General features: G+C 43.6%; 1 protein-coding gene across 3 annotated transcripts in view; it reads right to left on the reverse strand.

Annotated features, from left to right (window-relative positions):
* Positions 1 to 27,413, reverse strand: part of LOC126537808 (uncharacterized) — a 269,368-nt gene that overhangs the window by 11,713 nt on the left and 230,242 nt on the right. For all 3 annotated transcript variants that reach the window (XM_072287925.1, XM_072287923.1, XM_072287924.1), the window contains one exon: positions 2,747 to 2,815. In XM_072287925.1, coding sequence (XP_072144026.1) covers positions 2,747 to 2,815 — 69 coding nt within the window. The remainder of the gene's footprint in view (positions 1 to 2,746; positions 2,816 to 27,413) is intronic.

Here is a 27,413-nt window from a genome sequence, read left to right on the forward strand (position 1 = left end):
CGTTCCAGCGTAACCGCTGGTGCCGGCGTGTCTTCCAGAAACTTCTACACCACTCGCGTCGCGCATACATGCAATCAGATTACCCAAGGTTCGGCAACAACAGACAGCGGATAGAGCCATCGATAACATTCCAGAAGCTTCCCATATATGCAGGCGCGTCCTTAGCTGAGCGGTAACATTTCTTAGATGGTGAAGTGCGCTCATCCGCAAAAGGTAAACAAGTTCACGTGTCAATATAAATGAACGCTTTTGAATATTACTCATTGCAGTTTCGTGCGCTCTCTCAAAATGGTGCTACCATTTTCTTTCGGGTGTTACAGTGAAAAGCAGTTATTTTAAATATAACAAGCGAGCAATAACATCAGTATCAGTAGCAGACGACCGGCCATTCGTGTCAGGCCTCTTACAGCAGCACCGCTGCTGCTGTCATGACGCCTAGAAGCAGCCAAATTCGCCGGCTGCCACACCTACCGCTCTAGCCAACGTGTTCACGCCTATGGCTAGAATTCCAACTGCTACTAATTTAGGAGGCCCTAGTTCACGGTTGCCGGCCCTTCCTGGAAACCTGCTGGGATGTCGCTGTTACAATGCCCTCAACTACACCAGCGAGCAAGGTTTTACACTCTGCTACTGAAAAAAATTTCGTGATTCAGCTTCGCTGTCTTTGATATGCGAGTTCCTCCGATTGGCACACATCTACGAGCGTCGTGTTGTAATCTGAGATGCATTCCGCTAAGTCATTGGTCGCCATCGAAATGTGTGCACTAAATGTTAAACTCAGGGCTAGATAGTGACAAAGCAGTTTTTCGATTATTTTTACTCTTCGGTTCAGCATTCCCTTCAACAACGAGGTAATGCTTTCGAAATTACGTTAATTTTTAAAAGACCACATTGGCAAAGTTCTGGGAGGAAATGCCTTTAAACAGTAAGTACGACTTAACATTGAGCATCTCTCTCCATGAACAGTAAGTACGACCTAACATTGAGCAACTCTCTCCAATAAAAAAATACCTTTTTAATAATATTTGGGGTTTCACGTGCCAAAACCACTTTCTGATTATGAGGCACGCCGTAGTGGAGGACTCCGGAAATTTTGACCACCTGGAGTTCTTTAACGTGCACCTAAATCTAAGCACACGGGTGTTTTCGCATTTCGCCCCCATCGAAATGCGGCCGCCGTGGCCGGGATTCGATCCCGCGACCTCGTGCTCAGCAGCCCAACACCATAGCCACTGAGCAACCACGGCGGGTGCATACATTTTTAGGTTATGATACAAGCAACCTGCGGCTTGCTGCTCCGTGTGGCATGCTTTCTACACCTTGAACGTTAGGTGCACCCCGCGAAGTTACCGATTCGTGCTGTAATACTAGGTCTATGAAGATATGACCGTATGAGTAAATTAGATGCCTCATTATTGGTTTTATTGAAAAATTGAAGATTTCCATAGAAATAAATTGCGGCCATTCGAAAAAATTTAGCTTCTGCTATCGAATTAAAAGCCATATAAGAATATTAGAGGAAATAATAGAGCAAACAATCAAAAGGTGAAAAAAGAAACTTTGCTGTTTAAGACGCCTTTTTTTACATGCAGAACTAACCGAGGAAAAACCGAAACACTCTTAGCTCTTGAACGTAGGCACGTAAAAATATGATCCGTATCTTTACAAATTAACCGAGGTATGTGAAAAAGAATGCAGCCCATCTAAAACTCCAAGTGCGGCTTTATTGAAATAGAACTCTGGTATTTCAGCTAGGCTTACTTCTTCCTAACAAAAACCAAGAACACCAAATAGCACCTAAGTATTCAACATTATGCGCCATTTAGTAATCAAACCTTTCTGCGTTGGTTCCCGCAACACGTTGTAGCTTGCACTTCAATTGAAATGCCACAAATACTCTAAAGGATCGATTTTATATGTTTGTGGATGCACTTCTTGCGGTAGTTGTTCTGATCGACATCATATATTTATGTAACTTAGTTTCCGCAGTTGGTTCAGAAGAAAACAGTGGTAAGTGAGACACTGGAGCAAACTGGGATTCGCATCTATGGTCTTCCACTGCTCACTCCAATAATTGTAATGCACCCCACATTCCGTGGGACGATATTCTAAAATAGTTCACATCTAATTCTCCAATCATTCGCGAACTGAAGCACAGAAGTGTATGATTGATATTTTATCTTAACGCACTTTTTTGTATTTGAAACATTTAGGTTTTTCCTGTTAGTTCTTGGGAGCAGCGTAACATTCATCTTTTGAAAGGTGGAGGAATGGATCTTCGAACCGCAATTAGTGGCTACTAGCAATTCATCTACCGGCTGCCGCTGGCCTTTCATTTCTTGCCAGTTTACTTTGCCCGCTAAATAAACATAGGCATGAAACAAAGATACGTTCGCGAAAAAAGAAAATAATCACTAAGAATAGCGAAATCACCGACGGAATATGTCCCTAATTCACCTAATTTGTGCAAACTCCCCATCAAATCACGGCTTCATCGCCCCTTTATGCGTGCCACTACTTCCAAATAATCCGATTGCCGTACCATTCCCCACAACATTATTAAAATTTTCCAAACCACGTGTTCATTGCATGTAAAATAATATGGCCAGTGAAGTAGAGAAATAAATAGCTGTACGACGGGAATGTGCACTACAAGAAGGCGTTATCTCCACGTGATAGCTACTATCATCAAGTACTTTGCAAGAGGCGATTTAATAGCGGTAATAACTTATTAACTCTCACTTACCCAGATCCAACATTATATCAATTTTGTGTTCGATGTGCGGGTCGATCTTCTGCTCTTTGGCCGCTGCACCTAGTGAAACATAAATGAAAAGACACCACATATGGGATAAATAAATAAATAAATAAATAAATAAATAAATAAATAAATAAATAAATAAATATATATATATATAAATATATATATATATATATATATATATATATATATATATATATATATATATATATATATATAATATATATATATATATATATATATATATATAAATATATATATATATATATATAAGGAATAAGTAACAACAACAACAATAACTAACAACAAAGTCGCCTTTATACCTTTCCAGTCATTCATCTGAAAGAACGCACGAAATTGTGTAACAGAACCCTAACTGAACCCAATACCTTCATTTCAAGTTGCACCGCTGATATCTGTAAATTCAGTGGAAGGTAGGTTAATGGTTTGTGTGAGAATCACCGTGTGAACAATATTAGTTCAGTTTTATATATTGCCAACATATCATATGCAGAAGATATCATATATGTCATATGATACGATACGGTGACATGGTCTAAACCAATCATATACGCAAAATATTGCGAGGCCGAATATCTATTCCTAGTTGCATGCGAAGTAATGAAAATCGGCAAATAGAGAATGCTTCATTACTTCTTGGCTTCAACTCAATATCGACAGAAGCACGATAAAAAGAAATATATGGGCGCTATAACGTAAAACTATTCCAAACTTTTCTATTCCAATTCTGCTATCAGCCCTCCGCGATTGGTCAAAAACTTTTTTCGACCACCCCCCACTTCACCTGCCTGTCACGCGACGTCACGAAAACCGCAATACCTCCCAATCTGATATGATGTGTACACACTGATTATGCATGATTTGACAGAAAAAAGAAAAACAGTTATTTCTGATTCGAACCCTCTTCGCCATTAGCCCTCGGCTATTGGTAAAAAGTTTACGGGCTGCACCCACTTCACCTGCCTGTCACGCGACGTCACAAAACCGCACGAACTCACCGCGTCAAAGTGACGTGTACGCGATAAAGATGCATTAATACGCCGAACAAAACTGAATTTTTTTCGGAATAGCCGCAGGCTGCCCCGTTCCGAAAGGAATAAAAGATAGCTGCCGCCCATCGCTGAGACGCTGGCTACTCGCACCTGCCGAAGAGCATGGGTGTATTTGCGCATAATAAAGCTTCTTGCGTGACGGTGTAACGTTTTCAAGCACTTTCGGCACGTTTACCCCTTCATTCTGCAAACTCTTTTTTGCTGAGGGTGAGTTTTAGCGTCATTTTTAAGCTTCCGTTGCATGCCACCGCGATTTTCGACCACCCACCACAAGCTAAGTAAGGGAAAGCCGACCAATCGCAGACGCCGGCGCCACCCTCTTCATCCGGTTATCGATTTTCAGTGCACTGGCTCTGCCCCAGTGAATCCTTCTCCACTTGAGCGTTCTCCTCGCCTCTTGTCAGCCAATTAGACACGACAAGCAGCTCAGTGTAGGCAATGTTATTCGTTTTTCAAGCAAGCAAAAGTGACCTCCTATAAACGAGGAGAGAGTTTGATTGGTCTGTTCAGACAACCCTGTGGGTGACCGCCCAGTGCTTGCGTCGGTGGTTACGCAAATTTGACATCAGGAAATTGGAATAGAAACATATTGGAATAGTTTTACGTTATAGGGCCCATATATATAAGGCAACTAATCTGAATTGTTTAATTACCTAAAGCATCACTCTAGTTTGGCACCCAAGCAATGCATGTTTACTAAGTAACCCAGTTACCGAATATGACAGAATATTGCTATGAGTTTTCTGCTTAAATTTCAAGAGTCGTCGTTGGAGTGATACGTGGCGCTATGCAGTTTGTAGCAGGCGACGTGACGTGCTGCGGGTACAAGAGCCAGGTTGCTAGGGCCAGCCGAGAATATTGGCCCCTCAATGACGGTGCTATGTCCCCACGCAGCCAGGTTTGGAGGTCACGTTTTCTGCTGCATTTCGGAGTGGCGGCCAAATTGTTCAAGGAAGCGGCAATACGGAAACATTTGCTTTGCGACACACATTCACGCTTCCTGCTGCCGGCTCTCACCTTAACCCTGAGTTTGTAATAATGTGCAGTCCCGGTTCACGAGTTAACTCTATTCCTCTGGCGTATTTGTAGAACTTGAAGCTCAGCTTTGTTGCGATGAAATAGGACCAGAATATTTCCTGCTTCTTACGGTGGGGTATGAAACCAAAACCTCCTTCATGGCTTTGGGAACAACCTACTGTATAAGCTGTCAGATACGGGGTCTTCATCATCGCGAGATGACAGCAGAGCTCGTCCTTTAGGAAGTTGCTGAAGGTTCGTTTGTGTTTGACTACGATCACTTTCGTAGATACTATCATTTAGGCGAGATTTCGCATGACTCGGCACCGCATGCGCTGCCGTGTACTGCGACAAGCGTTTCTGGCACTCTGCCAAGCTCGCTATCTGTGATGAGTTCCAGGAACACACTTCGCTGCCTACTTCAACAAGTTACTTAAGATCTCGTAGAAGTTACAGTCGTATCTCTAACAGAGATACCGCCTTGTGTGCATAATAACTGAGACTACTGAAGCGTGAATGGCGACGATGACGTACTGCTTTCGTTAAGAAAGCTAATTTTAAAAAAATCTTCCCATCCGTGAGAGGTAATTTTACCACATGTCTTCGGGAACGGTAGGACATGCTCTATTTCTTTATAAATCAGGGACCTTTTACATATTACCCCACTTTTGTTTACTTATTTTGTGCCCGCGAGAATTAGGTGCGTATGAGGTTCGGCGGCGTGTTAGAATAGTACAAATATGGTGTGCTTAGGTGCGTGACGCCGCGCGTTTTTATTTCGTGCACAAACATCTTCTGCCATATTTCTTGGAGTCCTGCATAGTGTAATTTTCTGACCCCTCAATATCACTGCTTCTGCTTTGCCTTGCGCTAAGTTGCAGGCTAAACAAGTTCTGACTAAACGGGCACCTTCACATGTGATCTCTTAAACGTTTATTTGCGCGTATTTGTTTTCATCTTTCATTTTGTGGTCCTTATGGCATTCCTTGTGTTTTTTTTTAGGAAAATCAGAAGGCGAATCAACATCTAGTTGAATTCAATGAAAAATTTGCCTTCCTCCGCCATTTGGAAGTCCAGTCCTAATGGTGTTAGGAGCAGTGCGCGAATGGCTTCAGTAAAAGTACAGAGGAGAAAGAGCGCTGTTTCTTCTTTGTACTTTTGGTACAGCCGTTCATGCGCTATCTAAAGGAACGCTATGAACTATTACGAACTCGTTCAAGTATCCAGCCTTGGGAGTGAGAGTGCCATACCTTGACTATATAATTTATTCTGCGGCTAGCGGCGTTTCCAACGATAGCTTTCGACTCTTTGACCAGAAGCAGCGACAGGAGTGGCATACCATCAAAACAACAACGGTTAGTGAAGGTGTGCCACACATCCCGATAATACTTTTCGACCGAAAGCAGCCCCGACATCCCATTTACGGGGCACTGAAACTGCAGTGGCGAAACCCCGTCTGTACCTCACGGGCCCTCACGCTTGGAATAGAATACGCCGTTGTAGGTGAAGACATACCTCCGTGCCACAATGTAAACAAATTTTATTGGCCGTAAAATTTTAACAGCCGTAAAAGAGAGACCGTTGTACAAAATACGAGTGCTTTCGTATCCATAAGGCGGAAGGCAGCATGCTAAATCTGTACTGCAACCGTTGAAGTACAGGTGCTTCTCGTATTCAGAAAACGGAACACAATGTATGCTGAATACATACAATAACCGTTAAAGTACAAGCGCTTCGCATATTCAGAAAACGTGACTGTATGCCGACTCTGTAATATACCCGTTAAAGTACAGGTGCTTCCCGTATTTTGTGTTACAGACCATATTTATTTTTAGAGGATGTACTATCGGGGACAAAATTGCCCAGGGCTCGCTAGCACTGACCGAATTTTATTGGTGCGCTATCTGCTGGGTACAGCTTAGCTAACATCTGCGTTCGGAATGTGGATACGTGACCCACTGTTTTCAGCGGTCTTGAACGCAGTGATGCAATTTGGTCGACGCTCGCACTTCCAGGGTACTTTTGTCCACGAGAGTAAATATCCTTTATTGCAAATGTTATGAAGGCAGCTCATAGCCGAAGCGGCAGGTCACCATTTAGAAAATTGTCTTGCCAACACACTGACATAGCTGAAAAGATAAAACACTGTGTACTTAGCGACATGAATGCACTGCATAGCATATATACGTAAAGTTGCCATATTTCAGTCGTCAAGTTCTTTAGATAACAGAAGACACATTATTTTCTTGAATCACTCGTTTTGCACTCTTTTCTGGTGACAGTTGTTCTCAACCCCAAACGCCTCTCAAAGATAAACTTGCCGCTGTTAGGAGAAATAAATAATATTCGTGAATTTCCATCCTAAAGAAAGCGGCAGAAAAGGATAGTCAAAGAACACAACAAAGCAGTAAATTATGTTTTAGAATAACATGTACATAGACCAACATTGTTCGAACAAGGGATGTTGCTGTAGCCGACATTTCAAGAAAGGTGCTTGTCATAAGGGTAGCAACTGTTTTTCTAGGCAGCGTTTTTTATGCATAGCTCACTTGGCCCCACCCTGATTGCGGGAGGAGAAGCTGGTGAATATAATAGGTCAAGAGAAGCCGAAGTGATAAAATGAGGAGTTTTTTTTCGAAATGAGCCAAATCCACAAACCGAAACTGGGTCAGATAAAACGGTAATGACAAGAAAAACTAGGCAACTTTGTCATAGAAAAACCGTTGCAACGAAATGGGTCAAATAACGCCAGGCGAATGTGTTCGCAGATCGTATTTCGTATCGAAATTGAGCCAGATCCAGCTGTTGCATGGATCAAAATGAGCCAAATCCATTTGCCCAATAGGAGAGCGCTTTTGGCATGACGTCATTTAGCCATCGCTGCCTCCTTGTCAGTTCCCGCCAAGGAGTTGGTTCCCGCCTGACAGCTCAGAGTGTTTCGTTCGTGTTTTCGCGAGTTCTTCGCTTTTCTGATATCGTTGTTCATGGATTCGGATGGCAATGAAGAGATCGGCGAAAGATCTATCCCTAGACGTCGACGGCGAAGTGAAAAAAAGCCGCATCACCACCCTAAAAGCAAGAATGCGCCGTTGCCAAAATGTATACACGCGAAAAAGACTCTCAGGTGTGCGCTTGTGACAGAAGCATCCACTAAACGTTTCAAGGAGAAGTTTTACGAACTGTGTAGCGTGGAACAAAAGGCGTTCGTTTTGATGTACTGCACGCCAACAGCCGTAAAACGTAGGGGAGGAAAAGAAGCGGAACCTCGTCGGAGCCTTGCTGTTGTTTACAAGGTACGGATAGAAAATGGCCAAGAGATTCGTGTTTGTCGCGATATGTTTTGCGCAGTGCTTGATATTAGTCACAGCACAGTTACTCGCTATATAAAGCACAAGCATGAAAAAGGTGAAGTGAAAGCCGACAATCGTGGAGGTGACCAGAAGATCAAGCGCTACGGTCGAAAGCGATCAGCTGTTGTGGGTTTCATTAAGCGACTTCGGGCAAGAGAGTCGCACTACAACCGGAAGAAGACAAAAAAGTTATACCTTCCAAGTGAGCTGAAGAGCATCCGAAACCTGTGGCAGATTTATAACCAACAAGCACCCGAAGATGTGAGGGTGAAGTATGGCTTCTTTCACCACATTTTTCGAGCGACGTTCAATCTTTCGTTCAGAACACCGAGGACAGACGTTTGCTCTGTGTGCCTGAAAAATGCGTATGAGATGAAAACTTGTGGAGATGTTTCACAGAAGCAGCGTGTCATAACAGAGCAACGTGTACACAAGTTGAAGTATAAGGCTTTTTATTCCCTGCTGCGTGAGAAGAGGGAAGACTTGAAAACATTCTCATTTGATTGCCAACAAAATCAAGTGCTCCCCAAAGTTCCGGACCAGGAAGCCTACTACAGCCGCCAGCTCTATCAGTACCACCTCTGCGTGGTGGAAAACCAGGCAGATGGATCAATGCCCAAAGAGGCCATCCATTCCTACACATGGAGCGAAGATGAAAGCTCCAAAGGAAGCAACCAAGTAGCCAGTGCGGTACATAATACACTTCGAAGCGCTAACTTCGAAGGAATTAGAGAGGTGCGGTTAGTAGCCGATGGCTGTGCTGGACAAAACAAGAACAGTACTGTGCTTTGCATGCTTCTTTGGTGGCTCCAGAATGAGGCTCCAGCAGGTGTCTCAGTAGTTTCCCTTGTGTTTCCTGTCACAGGACACAGTTTTTTACCCCCAGACAGGGTATTTGGCAGAATTGAAAAAGATGTTAGACGACACGAAGAAATCCTGAATCCACAAAGCTACCAAAGGATTTTTTTTCAAATCACGGCACTGTGTTAGAGCTTGGAAAACATTGGCATGCGTACGACTGGAAGGCCTACTGCACGGCGGTGATGAAGTCGACATCCAGCTTGCCGTTCAAGATAACCGAAACGAAGGTCTTCTACATTCAAAGAAATGCAGCTGGTAGGAGTCCTCAAATTAGAGCAGAGCCTCACTATAAAGTTTCTGTGTCAAATTTCGTGTCAGTGCTAAAAAGGGGAAGGTCCCTTGCACAAGCACCCATAAGATGTGCACTGTACGCACACCATGTCAACGAAATGAAAGTCAGAGATGTGACCAGCCTTCTTGTGAAGCATTTCGGAAATTCCTGGCAAGACAATGAAGAGCTTGCGTACTTTGTTAGTGTCTTCAGGCGCGCCCAAGGAAATGATCCTGCGGAAGAATTAGAAGAGAGCTGCTTATGCTGCCAAGAAGACGCACCTGCTCTTCAAGTATAGTTCTATTGTTCTTGAAGCACAGCAAAGCCCTGCTGCCAATGTTATTATAGCTTTTCTGTCATTATTACATGATGCCATTCTGGAAAGCCAATTTTAATAAAGTTTTCATAACAATACCGCCTAAAATCCAGTGTTTCAATTCAATACGAGCCAAATCCAGAGTTCTCACCCTAATATTGGGCATATCTGCCGCATAATTTTTCATTACTTGTGGTCGTAAACTTGCCCTAGCCGACATGTAAAGCATATCATATAATAGCTTTGCTAGCGTTGCATTTAGGTCCGGTAACAAATTTTTGCTTTTTTCTCAACTTTTGTTTACGTGGATTTGACCCATTTGGAAAAAAAACTCCTCAAATAAAGACAGGAATGGTGTGCTTAGCAGTGGTGATCGTGATGGAGTGGGCAGGGGCACTCCTGTGAGTTCTTGCAAGGAGTAGTGGTGACCAAAACATAACTTTATACTCATGTAAGTAGTAACTAATCCAGTAGATCTAGCCTTCCCAGAAGTCAAAATAGGAATGAACATAAACAGTTTGCACATTTGGAAAATGCAATGAAGTATTAGGAAAATAAATTTTCAATAAAGCTGCATCTGGTTAAGATGAATGAATATGGTAAATGAAGGAACATTACGAGTCCACATTTTGTTGAAAGCTGATATCGAAAAAAATATTTTGACCAAAGGTTAAAAAATAAGGACATCAAAATTAACTGGCTATGACCACAAATCAGTAAAGAACAGCCTGTGAAAAAATAGGATGGGCAATATGATATCCAGGTGCAAGACTGCTAAATGTTGAGCACAGTTTATGTGTAGGTAATGGCTTCAAGTTACTGTCTTCCTCTGCAACCTTTTTCTTACTTGAACGCGGAAATGGGTCACTTTTTAAACAAGTCTAAGTTCAAATGCTGTTCAAAGCTTCAGCAGTACTATAATGGAAGAATATGTTATGGGTGCTTCTGCTGGGTGGGCGTTAATTCAGCAGCAATATCCACAGGTATAAGCTCAAAATTTGATGCTCTTAATGGACCTTAATTCCTGGCAAACCATTAGCTGGTCTTTCTTCAATGCAGATGCCTATACATAATACATGGTGGCAGGAGCGCCTGCAAACAAAATTATACTTGTTGCCACAACCAAAGTAAAGTTTGGTAACAGTGAGTGAAAGAAACAACCAGCATTTCACAATACTGATTCAAGTCATCCGGAACAGTTGCTTCAATTATTCTATCCCCCACCCTTTCATACACACAATAATTAAACACCAAACCGACTCTTATGATGTCGATAATGCTGCTATAGCACTAGGAATCAAGCGAGGAGAATTAGGGGATCAGAGAGCACAATTTTTTTTAGAACATCAAATGTGCTTCGCATCAATGCTACATTCCAACTAACAAAGGAGCAGCCGGCTTGTGAGATGATGACCGATGCATTGAAAGCTCATGACATTCTGTGCAGTAGAACGTTGTCGATAAGGTGTTAAGCTCACAAATGCATTCTTTCATACAAAATGACATCCTGCAGTCAAACCTTGTGCAGACGTGCCAAGCTTAGAGTTTGAAAAAACCACAGTCGAAGGCAAAGCGTGGTAAATTTGTTGAACATTACTAAAAATTATTCGATTATTTATTATGTTAGCTGTTCGCTAAAAATTCACACTGTTCCCTACCGGTACTTTAAACAGGCAATCTGCTTTAACAGTTATAGCAACAATGATCTGTGGCGCAGACATGGACAAATGCTTATGATGTTTATGCAAGAGTATACTCTACAAATTACACCTCACTTCGCATTGAAATCTGGTTGAGGAGGAGGAGGAGAAAATTTTATTTTCTCTTGGAGGATGCATATTTTAGAGTTCAAGAAACTAGTGTATCCTAACCATTGATGTGGCCTATGCCTGTGCACTAGCAGTTATATATGATATGGTAGTTGCAATTCTAGTTCCACAAGCTGTAGTTGCTGCAAGCTGCATCCAGCTTACCGGTACACAGCTCTAATATATTTAGGGCAAGTTAAAACTCTAATGAATTTATCTCATATGACACAACTGAAATGCTATTCTCTGCAAATAAGTGAAGTGGTATGTGCTGTCGCATACAACGAAACACCTTTGAAGAACCTGAATCGCCAACTGCTCCGTGATGAGGTGAAGAGTGTTCTGTGTAAACTAGTGCACATGCATAGCCTAAAGCTGTGGAGAGTGCATTTAGTTTCGGTTATTACTGTTTCTAACTGAAACTGCATACAATAAGAACCTCTATGCAGTTTTGCGAAACACAACTACCTCCTGTTTTTGTTGCATAAGGGTTACGACACTTTAAGGCCATACCATGTACACTGTGATCTTCATTCCCAAACAAACAAAGCGAATGGCACCAACCTAAGTGTTATGTGCCTTCTGCCTCAAATTTGCTGTAAAAATTATTAGTTCGGGATTTTGCAGTCGGAAGAGAAACTGACTTCTGAAGCAATGTAAAGTATTAGGTACTGTGATCTCAGTGCTTTCACGGTTGTTTAAGCATTATTGGGTCTTATAGTAAAAAAATGAGGAATAATTAAACATGTATATTTAATGCCGCAACCCTCATGAGGTATTTAGTATTCTGAATTATAAAGTATTCCAAATTATCTCGGAAGACAAATTTTATTCCACTGAAAGAATTGCATATGCCAATGATAATTGTATTTGGTGTATCTTTATTTTTATTTATTTCAGTTGGAATGTGTCGACATCGTCAGTGATATCGCTTGAAATGTTTTAGATGGACGGTATTGCCAGCTTAGGCAAATTCGTAAACGCACTTTTTGGATCATATCAAGAACTTGCTTAGCAGGAGTGTATCTTTAACATTTGCAAAGTACGAGGTTCTTGAATGCATCTCTAAGCCTGGGGTGCATGTTGTCCTCAGATTTCATCAGCAAGTTTCCTGAAACCACTACAAGGTTTCTTATGATGAATATATATTTGCTTGTACGGGAGAAACAGTGAATTTATACAGGGGAATTATGTAGCACAACACTGATGTCAGCAAGAAGCACTGTATCAGGAAGCAGTGTCGCTCGACACGCATAGACTATCACACACAATAATAATTGGGATGACTTAAAATTCTGGCTGTCGAATGAAATATCTCTCCTAATCTATATCTCAACTCTCTGAAAACTAAATCTACTACCACCACTACCTTCACCAGAAATGTTCATAATCATTACCTTCTCTACGCTAAATCATTCTGGCCGATATTCACGCCTTCATAAGCTGCTTTTTTCACTGCTGATTCCCTACGGCAAGGAGATGTCCATATGAAGGCCATACCGCCTACTTATTTCCCGTTTTTCTTATAAACTATAAGGGAAAAACTTCACACCTAAACTGCATTGAGCTTGAGGAAGTTCTGTTTGAAGCTGTTGATTCTCGTTCCCTTTGCCATCTTTGACCCACCTGGTCAGCTGAGTAGGTAGAAAAACTGCAGCACAAAGGTGGTGGCGCCTAATTAGACCTGTGCCCCAGAAGACCTTTTGACGGTCCCTAGAGCAACAACTGCTTGTGGTCTTGGCTTCTGCAGTGAACTGCTATGGCATCTTAATGTTTCTTGAGGCCAATGGCCTCAAGAGACCTGTTGCATCCTCAAGAGACCTTATGCATCCTGTTGAGACCTTGTCTCAACAGGATGCATAAGAAAGAATTATTTTTTGAGCTAAGTCTTTTTCTTAAAAGAACCCGTTTAAGTGGTATTCATAGCTTTGCGACACAAAATTGCCGCGTGATTGGCCGTTCAAGGCACTTTACGTGTATTCGTCGGCCTCTTTCTTGGAAAACATTTTTATGTAGCACATAATCAGAAACAGAAAGCTACATCGGGACGTTTTCATGTTGCTCTACAGTTCTCTCATTGATACTTTTCGTCCAATTATTATATTTGATAATAATACTAACTAACTAAGAGTAATTACGGAATAAGGCTGAATACAAAAAATAATCGGTGTATCTCCGGGCGACGGCAAACAACATTACCTTGGTTCTGTCTAGCTACGTGGCATTTACATGTTTCTCTATATCTTGGTGAACGATAGTTTGGACAACCTGTAGATCAAAAAATAATATTACAATTTTCGCCGCCATGTTCTGCGTGTTATTAGTGGCTATGGTTGCTTCAAGTGATTTTTTCACTAAGGTGCAAGCAGTTATGAACTTACATGTTATGCAGCAAGGATGCAATCTAGGAAATCGAGCAATAAAGTCATGTTGTGTTCACTATTCAGATGTTTAACTAAAAATCTGTAGAAAAAGAAAACAGCACACCACAGCTAATAAACGATGCAAAATCTGAAAATCTCACCTGAACAAAAAGAAACACTTTTTGAACACGCAGCAGGAAGCTACCAGCTTATGTGGAGTACACCTCTGCTGCACAACCCAAGTGAAGAAGTTACCCCGATTCTTGCGCACCATAGGAACGTAACAATCAACAACATTCAGCACAATATTAACACCACTAAATAAATCGGGCTTTGAAGATTCTCAATCTGAAATCCTCAACAACTTGTTCTGGCGTTTAATGTGTTGAGCTCATCCTGTATTCTCAAAAAGCGGCTCTTAGAGAGCAAGCTCGCAGTCACAATTTCTCCAAAAGCAACATCCGCTTGAGTCTCAAGATAGGGTTGGCCCGCAGATTAAGTGGGTAACACATGGCAAACATCAGGAACAATCTTACATGTTAACCAGTGGGGTCACTCCTGCAGCCATGAAAACATGTGATGAAGACAGATGATATATTGAAGCTGGTTTCGTGAACTGTTTCATGCTTCCAAGGCTTCTTCCCCAGTTGTGAAAGCTGTCTCCACTACCCAAAAAAGCGATAAAAATAAAAAAAGAACTTCAACGTGCTAACAACATGTTGCCCATTTGCAAGAAACCAGCAGTCTTGTTGGCCTCGTGGAAATCGACTATGCAACAGTACTTGTCAAATGCAATGCGTTCAGAACCCTTGGCCTTTGTTTTCCCCTTTGGAAACAGTTGACCATGTGTTCAATTGCCGTCGATAAAGGGGACACAAAACACAGTGTACCACTGATCTCTAATATGTTTTGCTGAATGCCGCTTGCCGCGCCGGACGCAGGTGAAGCCAATGGAACTGTGGTGCCGTGCAGCGGCTTGTCCTGAAGGCAGGGCATATGGTGCTCTAACTAGTGCGCGTAAACAGATAACATTGTTTTTATTTAGATAATAAAATTTTTCTTCATGGTTTCTTAAATTTTAGAAGCTGTCTCTACATGTCTGGTAAGCACATTTACGACAATTTTATCCCATATACGATAGTGCTTTCTTACAAAAAGTGTTTTCTCGTTTACCAGTGTTTCCAGTGTGCGCCACTTATGCAGCGACGCTGTGGGCGCTGCAGTGGAAAAACTCTGGACATCTTTTCAAAACACTTCTCTGGCCTGCTTTGGCAGTTTCCGGTAAAACAGGCAGGTATCTTGGAGGAATAAATACCACACACCTGTGCCGACGAAGTGCTGCCGCAAAGTGCTGAAGTGCCAATTTCTGGGACAAGGTTGGCTTCAGTCGAGGGCACTCGATGTGCTATCTAAACCCAGTAGTAGCGAGCGGGGCTGTGGACCCTTTTATACTGGCTTTCCTTTATGGTGGGGAACCTTGGCAACACTTTTTCGAACCAGTAAGACGTGCAGAGAAAGTCACATCACTGTGCATTGATTTTACGGCTTTATTTTTAAAAGCGAACTGCTTACACATTCCATAAAATCATTAAAAAATACAGTTGGCACATTTTTATTGCTGCTGGTAGACGTGTGAAGCATGTAACCAGCCCCCTGAAAGAATGCAACAATAGAAGAATACACTGAAAATCTACACAACAATGTAAATTTACGTGATGCTGTATGAGAATGCAGTATGGTTACTGTATGCTCCAGCCCTGTGTCAAGTAAAATGTAATTGTGAAGTGTTTATGGTGTCCTGCAACTTACTCTGAGTCATCAACCTGTGCAATCTTCCAAGTTTACACATTATTGGCTTTTGATTGCCCATGTGATTCCATTCCTACTTACACATGTAGTAATCCCACTGCATTAGTAAAAGTGAGTTATAAAAAAAAATGGCGTGATAATTTTCCACATTTCCTCAGGGCATGAGCAGTGGCCAAAAACACATGGTTCAAGCTACACAAATATTCAGTTTTCACTCAGCCAGTTCAGCAAATAATAAACAGGTACGCTGTGCATATCTGCTTTAGCAATGCAATAAATATGTCTAATTGAGACTGCACTGAGGCTCCAGCTTGGTACTGTTTGACAGTACGGTATTCCTTTTCTGCTATACAAAAGTGTTTAGGTACTAGTATCTTAATTGCTATAAAATGTAACTTTTAGCACTTGTCTTTTGCACGTAAATGATGCGACTGGCAATCTAACATAACGGGAGGACTATGCGTCTCTTAGAAAAAGAACATATATATTACCATTATAATGTGATGCCACAATGAAACAGAAAGCAACGCATGGAAGTGGACGGCGTTTCCATGCCAGCAAGGTTATTGGACAGGCAGTATGCTGAAGTACCCGCGACGAAGTCAAAAGAGGCAAAGCCGTGTTTCCTCGTGTGTTTGAACACGACTCCACATGCGGTAGCAATTCCAGAATTGCTGTCAAGTGGTTTACCTAGCCGCAGTTTGAAGTGCCAGAAAATATAGAGAGATAAAGTTGCATTGTAGTCCTGTCGCGAACAAGAACGTGGCGTGAAGTGCATTCTGAGGCCAGAAAGTATTGAAAAAAAATCTTGCATTATACTCATGCAAATTGCTAAGCTGCATGACATGCTTCACATGATAATTTTCATGATGCAACCGTGTACACGGTTTTATACACAAAGTCAAATACATTTAGTGGAAATACCACACGACGGTGGTACGCAATACAGTGATCTCCCACAGTCTAAAAGGTATTGCGTTAATGTTACAACAAAGGTTGACATTATTCAATCAGAGCCCTGTAAATTTGAGCATGCAGGTGCACCACTTGGTTAAACAATAGCGATGTAATGTCTATCTATACAAGCATCGCCCATGCATTTCTGCCATTGTCCAAAACAAATAAAATTTCCTAATTATGTCTGCCTCATAGAAGAGTAGAACTAACGCACAAATTTTATGCAGTCACCCTAACAGTAACACCTCATTTGAACTTCACAACATATAGACCTCTGTTTTGCCAGCCTCCTACGATGCTGAACCTTGCTGCATGCTCTAACGGAGAAATTATAGCGGAGTAACTTAACTCTGAAGCTATTCAGGACTGCAGCATTGTAGAACACATCTACAAATTTTCCATTTCAGGTGTAACAGCCTAATTATTTTCTTGCAAAAATCAGCAAGCGCAAATTAAAATTAGTTCTCCTTGTTTTGCATTTTGCCTGCTAGACCACAGTCGAATGACAGCAATATATTAACACATTCGCATACTGCCACAGCTGTACTCTGTCGTATGTGCTGCTATAATGAACAGTATTTGTCCACCAGCACTTCAATGTGACTAACAGTGATCACCTACACAGCTAAATAGATGGTCATCATTCAGGTAGCAAAATGCTGAGAGAATAGAAATCCACCCACATTGAGAGCAACAATACTGCGATAACTTGAGAGAGATGGGCCCATTGCAGGCAGCGAACCTCTTCTCAGCTCCAGCAAGATAACAGCACCTAGCCTTCCAGTAAAAGAAAATGATTCATTATTACTTATAAATTACCTTGTTCCTGCTGAATATCAATACAATCTGACTTGCATGCAGATCTACTCTCAGATTTAGTAAGACAACTGAATTATTCGTTAGATACAGTTTATGATGACAGCATCCGCTTCTCTTGTATGTCCAAACTGATACAACATATACAACTTTATTACTGACACGAATACCTTGACTGCCCAGACATCATTCGAAAAAAAACGTCTTGTCGCAGCGCAAGCAGTTGCACCAAGGAAACACACAACAGAGCAGCCAGAGCGAAGAATATTTTGGGTCATTACAATAAAAACGAGCATGCAAGCAAGAAATTAACGATCACACGAAGTCAGCCACTGCTATTAACTCGAACGTTTAGTTCCTCATTCTAGTTTTTGCCGTATCGGATACAGTATGTTCGCAAGCCGGTACTAGCGTCATTACAATTGCGCAACTGAATGCAGTTTTATTGCAAGCTTTAACGCAAATCAGCCATGGGTTAGTAGTGTCACACAGAAAATTTCGATCGCGATCGAGCTGCTCGCACTAGCACTGAAATTAATCGGAAAAGAGAGGTGATCCTTTTTCCCATTCCTGCGTCATTTTTGCTCTAAGACGCTCCTAAGTGGCCTTTTGAAACAATATTTTTGTTCGCGAAGCCGGCTTACCACACATTATTTTAACACCTACGCTATTCAAACCAAATAAAATTAAAATGGGCTTACCTCAAGAGCTAGTTACGAGTGGGCGTAGATTGTTGAAAATCACTTGAGAGCAGGCTCTCGCGCGTCCAAGTGCATACGTGGTAACCGAGCACAGGACAACTTCTTAGATGCGTGCAGTTTTGCATACGAAGTGAAACACATTCAGCGCAGATATCCCCGCGCCATGACGGCACATGACGAGTACACACGCGCGCACCACACAGCGAGAGATTGGGAACTTTGTCATATCGAACATGACGAGACTCTAGCAGTGTAACCATCAATCGCTTCTGTTCTTTGCTCCCGATGCATCAATCTCTCTTCCTTGGGGCCTTGCTCCACTCTTGAGCACAAATCAAGACATATTTTCCGTAAACTAACGATATTTACAACGTGAAACGATAAAAGCTGGCTGGCTACACATGTGCAGCTCTGTCTAGCGTACCTTAGATCGGAAGCGCAGTGTTTACGCTGCCACCTGGAGCCGCATTCTGTGAGCACAGAGAACAAAACAGAGTCGGTCTCGTTTTCGCATTTGTGCTCTAGTTACTGGTAGAGCAAAATAATTGCTTCACCAATAACTGAATTCTGAAATAGGAGAACGCTTTCTCTCCCACAAAATAGCACATTTTGTACAAAAATATAAACAATGCAAGAAGAATAAATGCAGGGAGGTCAGCCAGACGGTTCGCTACTTGGGATAGCAAACCGCAGTGTCGCAATGCGATGGAAAGCAGTGCACTGCGATTCGTCAACAAGCTCCTGTATAGTTCTAATTTGGGCTGGTTGGTGGATAGAATGAACGGATAAATAATGAGTTATGTCACAATATTTACCCATGGATAAAGCACGTGACACAAATGGCGTTGAAATAAAACTCGAATTGTTATGCAATATTGACACTGGGCGTTCTTTCCTTCCTTTTACTTTTTTTCTTTTTGACAGTACACACAGTACCAGCATGATACTAGGTCCTTTATCTTCAGTCACCTTGCCGTAGTTTGCACACATGTCGGTGCACGTTTGCCTTATTTATTCTTCCGTACAAGAACGTGCGCTCTCACCGGTCTTGGTTCAAGATGAAGTGCCAAATGTTTCCATTACATCTTACCTCAAGAATTGGCAACACATGAACAGTGAAGATTATGCGTAATTCTTGTGTGTCAATGAATGGACTGTTATTGACAGAGACAAGATAATCTGGAACTACTATGGGAATGAGTTAAACCAACTACTTTACGGTACAGCAAAGCCGTTTCAGTCTTGGGTTAATTGCTTCCCGCATTGGAAAATTTTATCCAGCCGTTATACGTGGACCTATAGTCCGCCAGTTCCCCTCGACATCATTTGTTGCTAAATGTAAACGGAGATACTGTCATTATACTACTACTTGCGCTTGGGTACTGACTTATAGTGGGCATATTTTTTGGCGTAGAGCACAAACGCCATTCCCAGTGCACCAGTATCTGAGTGCCACATGTTTGTTTACATGGGCACGTATGCCCACGGCTCTTCGTTCACTTGAACACATTTGCTGTAATATTATCTACAAAGCACATAAATTGAGAACATTGCACGCACACACATAAATTTGCGCATATGATCAGGGTTATAAGGTCCTTCTCCGCTACAAACTGCGACTGCTATAGAGGATACGTGTATATATTTACACCATCTGTTATTGCAGCTTTTGGTAGAAGGCTAGCTCTCACATTTTGTACGTGTCTTCGTAATGCGTACAGTTTGCCTGTTCAAGAAAATACTGTTCGATGAAACTTTGTGAGTACAAGCGCTCACTCAGACAGCGTGCATAGTTTCCCTCGCAAAAATACGGATTTTCGCACAACAAAAATACAGAATTCCGTCTTTTTTGTGCAAAACATTGTCTCCACTGTACTGTACTACAGTAAAATGTCCGTAAAATTTAAAACGGGGAGAATTTGCGTATATTAACAGCAGCTTCTGCAGTATTTTTGAAATACGACATACCTTCCGTATTTTTACTTGCAGTTCCCCTTTATAATGACGGAAATGCTCCGTATATTGACGGAAATTTTTCACAATGCAGCTCAGTGGCGAAAACTCGGGACTGGTAACTGAGCTCCACTACCGCTACCGAGCATACGGCTCTGCCACAGCTGCAAAGCACAACTACACCACCGCGCCTCAACAACGTAAGAGCCGCGTAAGAGCCGCCAAGACACCGCCCAAGTGGACGCAGCCCATACCACAGCTGTACTGTAAACAACCGCCGCTACCCCACTTGCCCTTTCATGAATCCATTCACCGTGTGGCCACAGGAAGGTCTCTCAGTAGACAGGATAAGTTAACCAGGCCTCCTCACCGGATTATGTTGCGGCCTCAACCTCTCGATCCAAGCAGTGGCTGGCCAAGACCGCATTCGTATTAACCACTTCTACAATCCTTTGACTATCAATAGCCCAGTCAAGTGCGGCTACTCGTCTATGCGAACCTAAAATCTCTCCATCTAGACTACCAAACCTACCTCTTGGCCGCCTGGGTTACTGTGCCCTACGAATCCGTACGGCGGATCATCGACAACGTCTGCTGGAACGAGACATTGCCAGATATGCTCGAAGGCTGCCTTCAACACAATCCCGATGCTCCCGTAGTAGCCGCTCGCTGCCTGGGACAGACCACCTTCGGAGGCACTAACGTGCCATTCTCGATCTGCCGCATAACGGTTTTCATTTTCTGCAGAAGGATCGTCATTTGGCCGAGTTGGTACCGGTTGAGCATCCTGAAGGGGCAGCCCAAGATGACGAAGGGAGAAGCTCCTGTGTGTTCCTGCCTTCTGTCTTTGTCATCTTGCACTTCCCCTTCAAGATATTATTTTTCTTCCACCTCTACTATAGCCGCGTGGAGATGTGCTTCAACTGCTGGCAAACTGGTCACATTGCCGCTGTCTGCCACAAGCCCGCGGCCTGCCGCTGTAGCCAATTTGCCGAAAATAAGCCACCCAGTCAAAACGCACGTGCACACCAAAGTGCAAAATCTGCAGCAGCACCCACTTCCCCGGGTAAAGGGACTTCAAAGTCCGCTTGATACATCCCTACACCAAAAAGGCCACCACATCTTCAAGCCGAGGCGAGGCACAAGGTCACCATTCTCGCACCTGCCAGAAATTGCAGCCCAGAGGACGTTCTCAAACACCGGATTATGGCTGCTGGAGATCCCGCAGTTGATTACTCCCTTTTCTCTACTGGACACCAGCCACAACTCGACGGCCAGCAAAAGACGCAATGGCAGGAGCACCCGCTCCAACAGACAGATGAGAAGGATGGCCGCGGCCTCCTGCAATCCTGTTCGGGGTGACGAGCTGCTCAACAGAATATCGGCCCTAGATAAATTAGCCACTTCCATCTGCCTGCAAAATGCCTTCCTTAGGCAAACTTGCATACCACAAGCAATCTTTACTACTCTATCACTCCAATCACTGCAGTATCAACCACACCTATCAGAGCAGCTTCAACCATCTCCTTCTAAGCGTGTGGAGCCCGACTTTGCACTTCCTTCCTTTCTTTAGCCTCCTCCGGGCCAAAAACGCTCTGCCTATGCAGCCGCCGAGGAAAGAAGAGGTTAAATGTCTCCCGGAGTAATTGCCTCACTCCAAAATCGAACTCTACATCATGGAAATGGTAAACGTGAAACTGAACGGTCTAGAAATATTTACAACATTCGATGCCAAACTGGTCGCATTCGAAGCAAAACGTACAAAAACTCTCTTGGAGTATTCTTTTAAAAAATTACGGACCCCCTCACGGCTATCGAAGCCAGTCTCCTTCCCTCTCCCAACCTCGGCCACCAGCACTCCTACTCCACCATGGTACCTGCCAGCAACTCAGAATATGGTAATGGAATTGCAGATGGCGGGGGGGGGGTACTACATTAAGTGGGCTTCCTGCAGCTCCACATCCAACACATCGTCTCCTGGCCAGGTATAATTTCCCTCCAAAAAACTAAACGCCTGGGCAAATTACCGGACTCTAAAGCCTATTTCCACCTTATGTGTCAGACGCAGGCACCTTGATCCACTACCAGTGATACATCACCAGAATTGATACATCACCATTGATAGATCAAATGCAGAGCGCACCTTCATTTGAAATCATTCCACCAATGAAGCTGATCTAAATCTTTTTTCCTCGAACTCTATGGCTCGCCCAATGACGTGGTATCCCGATATCCTCTAAAATGTAATTCAGCAACCAAAGTCCACATCCGTATACTTGGCGGCTTTAACACCACCATTCAGCGTGGGGTCAGTGCAAGACTAATCCCAAAGGCACTAAAGAATGGCTTACCACCCAGAACTGAGGTCTCTCAATATTAAGCCACCCTCATAGGGACCACTGCAACTACAGAGACTTCCCCGACGTAACCCTACGCTAACATATATGCAACGCCCATTGGACTAACACCGGTCACACTGTCGGCAGTGAACACTACATTCTCTCCACAGCACCACTCCTCAGAAGCCTGTTCGTCTCCGTATCAAAGTCACACATTGGGAAAACTTCTGATGACTACGCGACCACAACGTACCCACATATATTAACGACCTCGATCAGTGTGTGCACATACTCGAAGGCATTTCAGCGACGACAAAAGATACGGTAGCTCTTGATTCGAACCCCACAAGGCATACCAAACTCCTCCACATAACGGTAGCTCTCGCCACCTTTCTTGCACGCTGGAACGGTCAACGGCACAACCGCCACCTGCGTTGCTGGATCGAGAAAATGGAGTGCGGGATCGAGGTTCAGACGCTCGGTCTGGCGTTACAGCATGGGAGTATATACGACAGCATGAACGGGCAGCTGGCCACTAAAAACTCGTTGCATTTGTTACATTTTCTTCATCGTACGCAATCAGAGTCTTCCCTGCAGGAGACTTTAGCGCGCCTCTTTGATCAATTTCAAGATATTGACACAGACATGCTTGCGGATTTATGCCAACGCTATCTGAACGTGTCACACACCGACCCTATCCCCACCAACGAAACCCTCCCCAACAAGGCCCTCGGTGCAGACTTAGCCCAGCTGAAATTTTAGAGCACGTTGTCTTCAAGCTATTCCAAATTCACCTGCAATACCATTACTTGCTCCCCCAGCCCTGTTATGATACGATTTTGCAGCCAACTATCCACGGAGGAGATGATGTTTCAACCCTTGCGAGAAGTTTGCGACCCCGCTCACAAACATGCACGAAGGCCACTGTGGGGCTCAAGCTAACCAAAGCCTTCGACATCAGGCATATTGCCCTCCTCACTAACCTCTCCGTCGAAAATCTCGGTGAATACTCGTTGAGCTACATATTCCCTTCGTATCCGGTCAGACTGCCGAGATAAGGCTAGGCAGTATGAGGTACAGTACAGTACTCCTAGGCAGTCGCGACATACCACAAGGCTCGGTTCTCATCATCCCTCTATAACGTCGCCTTCATCATACTTCCCCCTAAACTCGCCGTCACTCTGTGCCTGTAGCACTCGTATACGGACGACACCACCCTGTGCCTAAGCGTGGGGTCTGACGGCCAGGTAGAGGAGACAGGGCGGAAGGATGTCGACGTGATCGAGCTTCACATCTCGGGGCAGGACTCGACTGCTCCCACGTTAAGTCCGAACTCCTGGTCATCAGGGCACAACCCCAAGCCTGGGGGTGCCCCTCCCCTCCAAATAACTGCAGGCCGCCTCCCTGTAATGTAGCTCACCAGAATCTGCGTTCTCGGGAACCTGCGTTCTCGGGAACCGTGGGAATACTGAGATTCTCGCTAAGCTCACCACAACGATCCCTAAAACCAACCGCCTTTCCGGCCAATTGCATAAAAGCATCAGGGTATGAAGGAAGCTGACCTCTGCCGACTCGTACAAGCATTCGTTCTGAGCCGCTTTGTTTACACTCTACCTTACCTCTATTTTCCTCCCGTTCAGCCGCCAAGCCTATAAGTCTGCGCTAGATCTCCCGCAGACAACCTCCAGAACTCGGCTATTCCCTTTAGGAATCCACAACTGTCCTCGAACTGTGCGAGGCCCACTTCATCTTTCAATATCGCCTCACCTGCACTCGGTCGGGTAGCGCTATCCTCCTCCGCCTTAACATTGGCTTCGAGTCAGATCCGGACCCGGTTTCACTCCCAGCAGACTCTGGCGACGCATTAGAAATAATAATAATAATAATAATAATAATAATACTTTATTGATGGCTTGAGAATAATACAGTGCAAGAATGGGGCCTGCCGAAGCCGCAGTGGGCTTGAACGGCAGTGCCTGGAATACAGCGAGAGAGCCACAAGTAACACGTTATTGGTTTGTAGACAACAGTGAAGAAAAAAAGCACACACACACACATGACAGCCTTCTGATCACGCATTACTGCGTCTAAGATCCTTTCTGAGACCATATTTCGTCTCGCATCTTGTATGATTTGGGGAAGTAAATTAAGCATTGCTGGGACATAATAGCTACGGAGCCTTCGACCGTATCTCGTCTTACAGCGGGGTGTAACACAAGGATTCTTTGGTCTCAGGCAACGAATAGGCAGGCCCCTAAGGAATTTTATACTGGCTTATTAAAAAATGCTTTAAGACAACAGTTTCTAGCAGCAAAGAATTGAAATCAGGTAAAGACAAAGTTTTGAACACATCATATACAACATGTTTCAGAATACCACGAAGGATGAAAGTGAAGCGATTAACCAAATGTTGAGGGCCGTGACAATCTGTAGATACCCCATACCGAATTACACTGTAGCATAAAGTATGTACTACAAGCTTTCGTACAGACAATGGCATGTACAACACACAAGACACTGCGCGAACGTTCTGACAAATATGTGCGAAATTAGAGTTCCAGGATAAATCACTGTAAAAAAAAAAAACACCAAGGTATCTATTTGAACAAGCGTTTTGCACAGGGTCACCGGAAATAGGATTGCAGTGTGGTGTGTGCAAATTTAATAGCGACGATAGGGTAACTTGCTTGACAGGGTTGTGGATACAGATTAGTTGAGTTTTGGACGCAATAATATTGACTACATTATTCCGAAACCAGTCCATCACTTCTGTTGTTGCCATTTGTAAACAAGAGATGGCATCAGTGTAACTTCGAGCGTATGAAACAAGGACAGTGTCATCATCATACTGATATAAATTGACATTCACAACATGAGATAAATCACTGGAATATGAATTAAATAATAACGGACCTAAACTTTAACCTTGCGGGACGCCAGCTTTAATTTCTGCCAGGTTGCTACGAAATTTTCCAATAGACACAAGTTTGTGCCTGTGAGATAACAAGTTTTTCAGAAGCCGCAACAACGCACCCCGAAAACCTAGCAAAGAAACTTTGCTTAGTAGTATACCATGACAGACACTGTCAGACGCTTTGCGCACGTCGAGAAACAGTCCACAAGCAATCGGATTGTGTTCAAACGCAGAGCTTAGTGTATCGGAACAATCTTCAAGCAGCAACTGCGTCCCCCGATTCGACACAAAGCCGTACTGGCTAGGAGATAGCACGCCATGACTGTTTAAAGAGCTGGTCATTGTCTTGAGCAGATGTTTTTGTAATATCTGCGCAATGCATGAAATGATTGAAATAGGCCGGCAGTTTTCGATATTGTTGCGTGGGCCACTTTTAAAAAGAGGAATCACCAGCGCATTTTTCAGATTATTGGGAATGATACAAGTGGTAATATTATTGTTTAGAATGAGTAGTAGCACATCTTTTATTGCTTCGAAGGTTCTGCGCAGCTCTGACATGGAAATACCATAAATTCAAAACGCCTTCCACAGAATACGCGCCCGACCCATAATAAGGGCAGCCGTACGCCACGGGCACGTGTGCTCTATTCCAAGTACGACCAGTACACCAACTGCATCAGTGATGACGCAGTCGAGTATGCTACCCACAACGCGTTCGCGCTAGCAGCAGGAACTGGGGTCGGCACCTCGCTCGCGGCTGCAACCATATGCTCAACCTCCTCCGAAACGGTCCACGAATCTGCGATCGATGTAGCAATAGCGAACGCCACCAATAATGCGATTATTTACGACTCGAAAGGCGCCATGCATAACATTGCCAATGACCGCATATTCCCCGTTACCCTCCACCGCCATCGTCAGACCCCGTATCCACTCCGACAGATCGAACTGACTGGGGTCCAGCCCACCCTTCTCACTCGCGGAACGAGGCAGCCCCCACCATCGACCAAGGATTCGTCGACCGTTTCGTGAACATTTTCGACCTGAGGTATTCCAGAGTAGACTGGTGCCATTTCACGTACAACCCACCACTGCCGCCCTAACATACTTCACCCACCCCCTTACAATACTGTATCCAAGATCCAGGAAATCATCTGGCGCAAATTACAGACCCACTCATTTCCCAACTCGTCAGTATGCACTCACATATGCACTAGTCAGTGTTTTCCTTCCTGCACTCGTGACAATAAAGCCATATTAATTCCCCATATGTTGAAATTGTCTGGAGGACCGACCGCGTCCAGAACAGGGTCAACTCATTACTTCCAATCATAGGAGGCCATGATGGTCAACTACGATCCGGCAGCACAACTCCAAATCGTCGAGCGGGCATAAGAGGTGGTCGAGAGCCAGGAGATTCCGGCCAACCGCAATCTCCCAACCTTCTGCCGATGAATAGTCTTCTATCATCATCACGGAGCAAAGTGTCCACGAAAAAAGCAGATGACGAGGACATACGCGTTGCTTCAACAGTAAAACCAACTTCACTCCTTGAAATAATGAGGATGCGAATAAAATACAAAGATGCTGATGTTTTACTGACATCCCTTTCGAAACGGAGTGGCGATAAATGGCCAACACAGACCTAATAATTGACCGAATCAATTAACCATATATATGTATCAGTGCAGCATTTTGTCTATTACGCCCTAATCTTTTCTCTGCTTCTTAAATCTTCTTATTCAGTCTTAATGGTTACCGATGTCTATAATGTATTCAGTACTGTCTATTTCGTTCCTCTTCTTTAACACCAATACATACAACGTCCCTCGCTTGACTTGTGTGTTGACTTGTTAATGACTCCATCCGCTTTAAGTTCAAACGCTTCTGGAAGGTAGACGTTTCTGGAAGGTGGACGCTTCATGAGAATCTCGATGGATAAATACTGTCGCATTCCACTAGGATGCGCTGAGTTGTCTACAGATTTTCGTTGCGACGCACACAAGCTTTATCCTCTTGCAAATAGTTGCTACGGTACGTTCTTGTCCTTAGGCAGCAACCTCGGTCTTCAAGTGGCAAAGCATGACCTGTGTGTTTTGTTTTT

The sequence above is a fragment of the Dermacentor andersoni genome, chromosome 4 (genome assembly GCF_023375885.2).
Source record: "Dermacentor andersoni chromosome 4, qqDerAnde1_hic_scaffold, whole genome shotgun sequence".
Classification (NCBI taxonomy): Eukaryota; Metazoa; Arthropoda; class Arachnida; order Ixodida; family Ixodidae; genus Dermacentor; species Dermacentor andersoni.